Source organism: Seriola lalandi, unplaced genomic scaffold, assembly GCF_002814215.2.
Source record: "Seriola lalandi dorsalis isolate HSWRI2012SDOR001 ecotype SW California unplaced genomic scaffold, Sedor1 jcf7180002000910, whole genome shotgun sequence".
Lineage (NCBI taxonomy): Eukaryota > Metazoa > Chordata > Actinopteri > Carangiformes > Carangidae > Seriola > Seriola lalandi.
This window is the reverse complement of record NW_019471569.1, coordinates 1-9,113: the sequence shown is the minus strand read 5'-3', so window position 1 is coordinate 9,113 and position 9,113 is coordinate 1. Positions and strand designations below refer to the sequence as shown.

General features: G+C 41.7%; 3 protein-coding genes and 1 long non-coding RNA gene across 5 annotated transcripts; 2 read left to right on the top strand and 2 right to left on the bottom strand.

Annotated features, from left to right (window-relative positions):
• Positions 1 to 6: 6 nt before the first annotated feature.
• Positions 7 to 3,467, top strand: LOC111663245 (adenosine kinase-like). The gene is made up of 8 exons (XM_023417371.1): positions 7 to 25; positions 139 to 311; positions 400 to 508; positions 750 to 920; positions 1,047 to 1,082; positions 1,183 to 1,297; positions 1,419 to 1,505; positions 1,609 to 3,467. The coding sequence occupies exons 2-8, from the start codon at positions 142 to 144 to the stop codon at positions 1,731 to 1,733; spliced, it is 813 nt and encodes a 270-aa protein (XP_023273139.1). The 5' UTR covers positions 7 to 25; positions 139 to 141; the 3' UTR covers positions 1,734 to 3,467.
• On the bottom strand, positions 3,321 to 5,184 carry LOC111663249 (dual specificity phosphatase 29). The gene is made up of 3 exons (XM_023417384.2): positions 5,006 to 5,184; positions 4,686 to 4,909; positions 3,321 to 4,573 (listed from the first exon to the last, which is right to left on the bottom strand). Exons 1-3 carry the CDS (start codon positions 5,182 to 5,184, stop codon positions 4,350 to 4,352), a joined length of 627 nt encoding a protein of 208 aa, XP_023273152.1. The 3' UTR covers positions 3,321 to 4,349.
• On the top strand, positions 4,676 to 5,236 carry LOC147820104 (uncharacterized). Its single transcript, XR_015437784.1, has 2 exons — positions 4,676 to 4,753; positions 5,021 to 5,236. It is a non-coding gene; the product is annotated as an uncharacterized LOC147820104 (long non-coding RNA).
• A 1,441-nt stretch (positions 5,237 to 6,677) lies between these two features.
• LOC111663237 (dual specificity protein phosphatase 13B-like) lies at positions 6,678 to 9,051 on the bottom strand. 2 transcript variants are annotated; one of them, XM_087176194.1, is made up of 6 exons: positions 8,927 to 9,051; positions 8,616 to 8,833; positions 8,274 to 8,490; positions 8,049 to 8,171; positions 7,745 to 7,962; positions 6,678 to 6,980 (listed from the first exon to the last, which is right to left on the bottom strand). In XM_087176194.1, exons 1-6 carry the CDS (start codon positions 9,049 to 9,051, stop codon positions 6,748 to 6,750), a joined length of 1,134 nt encoding a protein of 377 aa, XP_087032320.1. In that variant the 3' UTR covers positions 6,678 to 6,747. The 2 variants fall into 2 exon arrangements, with proteins under 2 accessions (XP_087032320.1, XP_023273125.2); XM_023417357.2 differs by lacking the exon at positions 8,049 to 8,171.
• Positions 9,052 to 9,113: the final 62 nt, after the last annotated feature.

Genomic DNA, 9,113 nt, shown 5'->3' with positions numbered 1-9,113 from the left:
ACAGAACTCTATAAAGATCGCTCAGGTCAGTCATGTACACACAAACTCACTCACTTCCTGTTCTGTCACCACACAAATACTTTGTGAAATTTTTGCTGTAGTCAATCGACCAGTGCTGATCAGAGCTGTGTTCTGTAGTGGATGATCCAAGAACCCCATAATGTGGGCACGTTTTTTGGCTGCATTGGCAAAGACAAGTTCGGAGAGATCCTGAAGCAGAAGGCTGAAGAGGCCCACATCGACGCCCACTACTACGAGCAAGATGAGGAGCCCACAGGGTCGTGCGCCGCTTGCATCACCGGAGATAACAGGTGGGTAATCCAAAAAATACACATTTGTTTACTCATTATAATCTTTATCCGTCTGTAACTCTCCATCTCTGTTGTTTTCTCCTCCCAGGTCTCTGGTAGCTAACCTAGCTGCTGCTAACTGTTATAAGAAGGATAAACATCTAGACCTGGAAGAAAACTGGAAGCTGGTGGAAAAAGCTAAAGTCTTCTATATTGCTGTGAGTAGTGTGCTAAACCAATATATGGTGTGTTGTGCCATTTACTTATGATATTCAGGTCAACTCACGTACTATCACTTCACCTTTGTACCCATGTGTGGCCATCAGAGGACCCACGGGGGGATTTCCAGACATATTAATGTTCATTAGAGCCCATCAAGATATAAAAATCAGATCAGTCTTGACCCAGTGTCCTTCCTTCCTTCCTTCCTTCCTTCCTTTCTTCCTTTCTTCCTTCCAGGGTTTCTTCCTGACTGTCTCCCTGGAGTCCATCCTGAAAGTGGCGAAGCACGCATCTGAAAATAACAAGATATTTTGCCTGAACCTCTCTGCGCCATTCATCTGCCAGTTCTTCAAGGACAACCTCATGCAGGTTATGCCCTACGTTGATGTGCTGTTTGGCAATGAGACGGTAAGCCAGACTGTCACTGCACATTTTTCACATACCCTCTGTATTGAGCACACATGCTTGTGTGGTACTTCATGCACGTATTTATGTAAAATATAAATCTTGGCTTTTTTTTTTTTGGTTCCTCAGGAGGCAGCTGCATTTGCTAAAGAGCAAGACTTTGAGGTGAGTGGACTGATGGTCTCATTGAGCATCTGCACATCTCTAGTGCTGCAATTTCTTGTGTATTATGAACTGGTTGTGTTAATGCGTATTTTCTCTGTAGACCAAGGACATTAAGGAAATTGCCAAGAAAGCCCAGGCTCTTCCCAAAGACAACACAAAGAGACAGAGGATTGTAGTGTTGACCCAAGGGAAGGATCAAACCGTTTTGGCCTCAAGTAAGATTTAATGTTTTTCTTTCTTTCTTCTTTCCTTATATTACTTTAATTTCTCCCAGTGTCTTTTCTTCTTGTAGACATATGCTGTAGAAGTCAAATTTTTCTTCTCATGTCTGTTCAGGTGACAAGGTCGAGACCTTCCCTGTACTGAAGATTGACTCCAAGGACATCGTTGACACAAACGGTGCAGGTGATGCCTTTGTAGGAGGTAAGCTTTCCTTGTGTTTTCAGGTGATAACATTACTTGATTGCTTTGAGTCTTTCCTGTGTTTTCTCTGGATTTCTGTGACAGCGTTTCCTCTGCGATGCAGGTTTCCTGTCTGAGCTGGTCCAGGAGAAACCTCTGCATCAGTGCGTGAAGGCCGCACACTACGCCGCCAACGTCATCATCAGACGAGCAGGTTGTACCTTCCCAGAAAAACCTGATTTCAACTGACACACTTCCGGACAACTTTTCCTTCAGCCCGCGGCCTCATGCTCACCCTGCCATACACAACTCTGACACATAAGCTCCACTATTTTCTACAAATACTACCCTCAGTTCCTGTAATGGTTTTTTTTTTTTTTTTCAGCCACCCGTCCGTTATTTTTCAATCCATCCACACGTAAATTCTCACCAATTGTTGGTTTGGTGCCCTGTCTCTGTGTCCTCCACATGGTGCCACTAGAGGATCATGGGCCAATACAAGGATTTATTCATACATAAATGACCATAAAGGACTCACAATTACACCACAGCACTGGATAATTTTGGATCTAATAGAGAAATCATGCTTTCGTAGACAGGTTTTTGGGATTGTTTCTCAATGTATTTTGGCTCCGACACTGCCAGCATTTGCCGCACTGAAACCGATCACACTCTGCTCCGAATTCTCAAGTTGACGTCTCACAAGTCTGTTTTTTTTTTTTGTTTTTTTTCCTCTTCCTCCTTGAGACAGAATCAAAGCGCAAGAGGCTGATTCCACAATGGGAAGGACACATTATACACAAACAGAGGAATAAAGAATAGTGTCAAAGGAGGTTTTTGGATACGGCGTTGAAAACGTGCAGTAGTGATTTGTTTTAGATTTTTTTAAGATTAATAATTCCTAAATATGTGTTGTTTAGTTTTTAATTTAACAGGCCAGTTATTAAAAACCAAATGTCTTTATTTTAAGTGCACACTTTTAAATGCGTTGAAGCCTTTGCCCACGATGTCCTGTGATCACTGATAAACGTCACCTGCAATGTGTCATTGATACCCAGAAGTTACCTTCAGTGTCAGGATTGTGGAAGTTTGTATTGTTCGGGCAGGTGCTTCTAATAACGAGTGCCTTTTTTTTCCTTTCCGTGTGTGTAAATGTTGCTAAGTTGAAGTCTTGATGAGCAGAGGCCTACATGTGAACCTGTATTTGTCTGTGCAGGGAAACTTGCAGGCTAGACCCGTGATGGGCAACTAGTGGCTTGTGTGGCTGAAAATGGACATGTTACATCTTTAAAATGCATGTAAGGTAGCTGGCATTGTTGGAAAGAGATCATTATAGTCGAATGTTCTCTGTCAGAGGAATACAGTGGGCATTAAAATTGACCTGTCCTGTGTACTACCTGAATTAGTGGCCTGGTGTTGTTTCTGGGTGTGTCTTGATCTTTTGCAACGTCATAGAAAATGCAACCCAGCTTCAGCTCTGTCAGCTTTCCTAAATCAGACTTGAATGGAGTGGAAATACATCATCAGATTTTAATATTTTTGTTGCTGCTGTTACCTGCTGCAAATGGCAAATGAATGAATTTGGGTGGGAATCAAGGATGTGAGCTAAATTCAGCCTTAGACTTTGATGCGAGACCAAACATTTCAAACAACCTGAGTTTTGTGATATGTTGTGGTCTGTGCAACACACAAACATGAATTCAAATATTCTGAATATAAACATACTGTAAAATGTCATCATAGAAAAGAAACCTGTGCAGTTGTCTGAATACTACAAGAGATGTTTTGAAACTTGTGTATCTGCTAGATGTAAAATAATGTGTATTGTCCCTCCAGTTAATAGGCTGCTTCTTTATTTTTTCAAATACACCAAAAAGCCTCATGTGACCTTTTTATTACTGGTCTCAGCAAAACTCAAGTTGCACATCTGTGCTAGACCGTGATGCCTAAAACTGACAAATAAAACTTACAAGGTTGATCTTATTTCTTATTCACTTTTCTGTCTGGGTATTTTTATTGAATATTTAATAACTCTTTTAGGTAGTTTTATGATTCCCTCTGAGAATTTCCTAAGAAAAATATAATCCGAGGTAAGTAATAAGAGATCCACAGCATGTACTTTGCAAATCTGCGACTTCTTGATTACCATTAAAGTCCACAGTGCAACAAAATGCTTCAAGTCCGCATTAGTCAGTGAATATTGGATTCAATTTTCTTACCCCTCATTGTATGCTATACATCTAATCAGCACAATAACACAAGTAGAGCCATTTCAAGTCAGTGGCTACAGATCTAAAACATGATTTGTGGTTAAAAAATTTCTACTTACTGTGCTGGGCTGTGAACTGCAAGCGAAACCTGTCATTACACTTTCAATATTCACACACTTTGCAGATGTTTTCTTCCCATCAGTTTTCTGAAATATATATATTTTTAGATGTAAGATGGTGGAGTATGAGGCAGTGCTGAGGAAGTATCAGTGAGTGTAAACAATGGTTTGGTATATCTGAATCAGAATCACAGTTCTGCTGCTGGACACAGACACTGACCTGAGGCAGATGTGATTATTTCATTGTTATCTATACCGGGACATTTCTGCCCATTATCTGGTCTGGAGCTTTAAATTCAATTAGTACCCGCGCTGGCCTGTAGTATTCACTGAAAAAACATCACTAGGCCCTTGAGGGCACATTTGACATTTGAACTGTATGAGACCAACATGACTCATACAGCTGTTGTGAAAAACAGAGCAGCGTTTATTGCTACAATAGTTAAAGAAACATAAAGAAGACTTTTGTATACCTAAGATGGATTCAGGGAATAATGAGAGTTGTAAACACTGGCATATTATTAATCTATCATGTGCTATTGGTCTTGCATTTGTCTTTTTTCTCTGAGCCTCTCCTCTTGTAACGTGATGTCCAGGGCTCTGAGCTGTTTTAAGAATCCATGATTGGGCAAGATACAACGCCGCTGTCGCACATGCTCAATAGCATCCACCACAGTTAGGCTGTGTTTCATCATCAGGTATGCCAAGACCAGAGTCGCTGACCTGCTCCGACCCATTACACAGTGCACCAGCACTTTGTCTAGGAAAAAAGTCAAATAATATGGATTCAGTACAAACAAACAAGAGTGAAGCATTCTGGTTTTTCCAGAGAATGACTTTGATTTAAAGTTTTGGTTTCCTCCAGGACTCACTCTGTGGGTGACTGAGGGCCTCGTGGATGAACTGGGCTGCAGGGCAGAAGTACTGGGAGATATTGAAGGTGGGTTTGTCATCAGCCTCTACACCGTAGTACTGGATGTCCATGTCACCGTAGTAATCAGCACCAGTCAGCACATTATTAAACTTCCCCTCTGCAGCATTCAGGACATGTGTAATACCCAGATCCCTCAGGCCGGGCCGCTCCAGAGCCGTTTTCCTGTTTTCATGAAACACACAGACTCAGTATGCGGCTGTCATGAATTTTGACACTTGTACTGCAGAATTATGAAACCATCTCTGTGCATTTACTCACTCATCCCCGATGTAGACGCTGGGCCAGACCTGGTTGACATGGGCAAACTGAGCCCCACTCCCGCTCCAGAACAGCTGCTCCAGGTCTAATGTTCCTGGTGTGATGTAATCGCTGTCTGGGTCCACCTGCACCGCTGTGTACGGGTTTTTACCTCTGGACTTCACCACACAGGAGGACATGTTTCGCCCCTGCTGCCCAGAAAACACACACATCCCAGAACTAAATCAAAAACTGAAATAACATCTGCACATTGTTATGTGTTCAAAACTAGATGTAATATTAACACCTATTTATCATATACAGCCTTAGAGCTGCAATGATTAATCTATTTATCAATTAGTGAATTAGTTGATCAACAGGAAATTAATCAGCAGCAATTTTTACAGCTATTTAATCGTTTGATTCACTTTTAAATATTAATGACAAAATTCACCAGTTCCAGCTTTTTAAATGTGAACAGTGCTCTGTTTTTTTAGTTTTCTTTCCATGACATTAAACTTAGCTCAAACAGTCCCTCAGTTAATGAAGAAAATAATAGACAGATTAATCAGTAATGAAAATAATTGTTAATGGCAACCATATACAGCAATATACCGCACTTACCTATGGCAGACATATGGAGGATCTGTTTGACTGACATATTTAATTTTAAAAAGAATTCAGAAAATTATCAATTTCTACATAGATTTAATTATTAAGGATTTATACATAACTAAATAATACAATAAGTACATCAATTAAAGCTGGATTATTATTAGATACATAAAACCAGTGTGATAATATAGTTTTAAAATTTACGATAAAGTTAGAAATACTGTTTTTGTAAAGTGAATTTATTGTGATTTCCATTCAACAGCTCAGTTGTCAGTGCACTGCGGTGCTCTGGGGTTTGTGATAAAACTTCATTCATCAGCTGTTGGGCAAAATAAGAGCTTCTCTCAAACAAGTTCCAGTGACAGGCAGTGAGTTATAGTTACATATCATTTGTAACAGTAAGATCTCACTTATATGACTGTGGTAGCATTTTACTATTTTTTATAAAGATACTGGCCTGAACTATCAGGCCAAAAAATACAAGTACTATGGCAGGAAAGCATCACTTACCCCTTTCTTGTAACTGTTAAAAGTTATCCGTTAATCCGTTCCTGAGCGGGATCACTGACCAGCACCTCCACTTTTCCTCAGTGGACATGTGAGAATGTGTGTGTGTGTGCGTCTGCGGCCAAGCAGCATGAAAGCAGAATGCTAACTGCTCTCTCCGGCTCTGTGTTTAAGATGATATTTTTAGTCAGCTGGGCTACAACACCTGACTTCAACAACTTGACACACACGCACGCACGCACACACTCACAGATTCTTTCTCACAGCCTTCCTAATGTGATCTGAGTCCTTTAATGTGACAGCGATTACTCTTCCTTTAGCCTGCATGGTAAACAAATACACTGCACCGTGGGGCACAATGCCAAAAAACAAGAAGAAGTTTTAGTAAGAGTGGGGTGTTGCATCGTTTTCATCATAGGAATGTCACTAATGTGTGGACAGGTGTGGGGATCAGTTAGCATTTGTCAGGGCAGTTATTTCTGGAGACATAAAACTTAAGCATTCAGTTGTTAAATATTACTAATTGTTTCTGGGGCAGAGATAAGCTACGAGGCTGAGACAGAGACTGAGAGATGACACACATGACATTTCTATTTATCAGTTAATGTGAATTCCAATAAAACAGGTGCCTGTGGTTGTTATCAGGACATGTCAGCGTGTTCCTCTTCCTCTGTGAGCTGTCTGCTCTGGGGCCTGAGGCTCAGCTCCAGCTGTCTCAGCTGCTCCAGAAAACCAGAGTTGGGTCCAATGTCTCGGTTCAGACGCACAGCGATGATGGCGTCCACTAACGTCAGGCTCCGGCAGATCATCAGATACGCCAAAACCAGAGCTCCAGAGCGACTGACACCCATGGCACAATGGACAAACACCTTCCCTGGAAGATTCATTGATTATTAGATTTAGTAACACTAATTAGTTGATTAAAATGTTCAATACAAGACTGTACAGACCTCTTCGTCCCAAATCTAAAGGTATAGATACCAACACACACTTCTGAAGATTTTTTCTCCAGAATATGGCTGCATAAAATACATCCACAGACAGGTCACATGACATAGCTGAATACACCAAACACTGTGTGTGATATGCAAGTGTTTGTGTACTTAAATTATGTCTGATAAATGAAAACCCTGCCTGTTTACAGACCCTTTTAACAATGCATGCATCATGATAATTCGCAATTTGTGTTAAAAGTGTTAAATTAATGGTGAAAAAATAAATATTACAAGAGTACATGAGAGAGCTGACAGGACAAAATAGAATGAAGATATAATGTCTTCAGATTAAAGACTAGAGTGAAGGAAGTGATGAGTAGAGTGAAAGAGGAGGAAGAGGGAATCATTGCAGCTGAAGTCGATAAATAGATGAAGTTCAAAATAAAGAGAAAAAGAACTCATTGAGATTCTTATTAATGAAGATTCATTAATTTTGTATTGTGCAACATTAATTGTGTATGAGCTTCTTTGAAATTCCCTGACGTGTTTAAATAGGTTGGTATTAGCAGAAATAAAGCAGGAACTAATCTTGTAATACATTTTTATTTTATTTCTCACTATATTTTAGACGTGTTTGTCTTTGTGCAGTTATGTTGCTCTTTACGTTATGAATTCGCCCTTTCTGTCGTGTTTGCACACTGACCGTTTTTCTGAAGAGCACTGTCTATGAACTGTGCTGCCGGCCTGAAGAAAGGCTGGATGTTAAACTCTGGATGGTCTGCAGCCTCAACACCGTGGTATTCCACTCCAAGGTCACTGTAGAAGCGCTGGCCCGTGTTGATCCGGTGTCGACCTGCTGCGGCGTTCAGTATGTGAGTTACACCCAGAGACGAGAGTGTGGTTTTATCTCGTGCCACAGACCTGCAGACGCACACCACACACAAACTGAGTTGTTGTAATATCTTTTTAGAACATTTCGAGATGCTGGATGTGACTTTTCTACTTGCTCGTCTCCGATGTAGAGGTTTGGCCAGACTTGATTGACAGGTGCCACTGGCTTCCTGTTTGTCCAGAGAATTTGCCTCAGCTCTGTCAGAGAAGGTGCGATCTCCTCCTGGGTTAAGTGACCTCTGTAGCGATAAAAATGTGTGTGTGTGTGTGTGTGTCTGTGTGCATATGTGTGTGTATATGTTGATGTTTCTGGCTTTGCGTGTGTCTGTGTGTGTCTTTACAGTGTTTGGGCCTGTCGTCGCCTCCTCTTCTCCCTCTCCAGGCTCATGTCGAGGCTGCGGAGCTGCTGCAGGAAGCCTGGGTTGGGGGAGATGTCTCTGTGCGGCCTGACGGCGGCCACCGCCTCCTGCAGCCTCAGGCCCTCAACAATCATCAGGAAGGCCAGCACTAAGGTAGCAGAGCGGCTCACACCCATCAGACAGTGGACAAACACCCGTCCTGGGACAGGGACATTTGCTGTTATTATTTAATATGTTTATTGCTGAGGTCATACTTAAAGACTGATTTCAAATCCAGTCACACACACACACACACTCCGATAACTGTAAGTGTGACTGACTTGCCTCCCATGGCCAGTGCAGCTCTGATGTATCGTGCTGTTGGGTAGAAGAAAGGACTAAGGATGAAGTGTATTGCATCATCAGCCTCCACCCCATAATAATCCACTGTCATGTCTCTGTAGAAACGTGGGCCGGTGTTGACATGTTGACTTCCATGAGCAGCATTGACAATGTGAGTAATACCCAGACTGTGGAGAGTGCCCTTGTCACGAGCTGCCACCCTGAAACACAATCACACATTCATTTCTATATGAGTGAACGGTGTTTAAATAGATGCACCTTATGAGTCCGTATGTTATTGTGTGTGAACCTACTCGTTGCCTATGTAAAGGTTTGGCCAGACTTGATTGACATGTCCAGTGGGTCTTCTGTCTGCTAGCAGGAACTCCTGCAGCTCTGAGACAGAAGGAGGGTCATATGGTGGATCCCTAAGAGACATACTGTAATAACACACACACACACACACACACACACACACACACACACACACACACACACACA

Coding starts and splice junctions, on each gene's coding strand:
- LOC111663245 (XM_023417371.1), top strand. CDS start 142: ATGATCCAAGAACCCCATAATGTGGGCACGTTTTTTGGCTGCATTGGC. Junction 312..399: donor TGCATCACCGGAGATAACAG/GTGGGTAATCCA, acceptor TTCTCCTCCCAG/GTCTCTGGTAGCTAACCTAG. Junction 1,083..1,182: donor CTAAAGAGCAAGACTTTGAG/GTGAGTGGACTG, acceptor TTTTCTCTGTAG/ACCAAGGACATTAAGGAAAT.
- LOC111663249 (XM_023417384.2), bottom strand. CDS start 5,184: ATGTCCTCCTGTGTGGTGAAGTCCAGAGGTAAAAACCCGTACACAGCG. Junction 4,910..5,005: donor AGCGTCTACATCGGGGATGA/GTGAGTAAATGC, acceptor TCATGAAAACAG/GAAAACGGCTCTGGAGCGGC. Junction 4,574..4,685: donor GGCCCTCAGTCACCCACAGA/GTGAGTCCTGGA, acceptor CTTTTTTCCTAG/ACAAAGTGCTGGTGCACTGT.
- LOC111663237 (XM_087176194.1), bottom strand. CDS start 9,051: ATGTCTCTTAGGGATCCACCATATGACCCTCCTTCTGTCTCAGAGCTG. Junction 8,834..8,926: donor AACCTTTACATAGGCAACGA/GTAGGTTCACAC, acceptor ATTGTGTTTCAG/GGTGGCAGCTCGTGACAAGG. Junction 6,981..7,744: donor CAGTGCTCTTCAGAAAAACG/GTCAGTGTGCAA, acceptor TGAATCTTCCAG/GGAAGGTGTTTGTCCATTGT.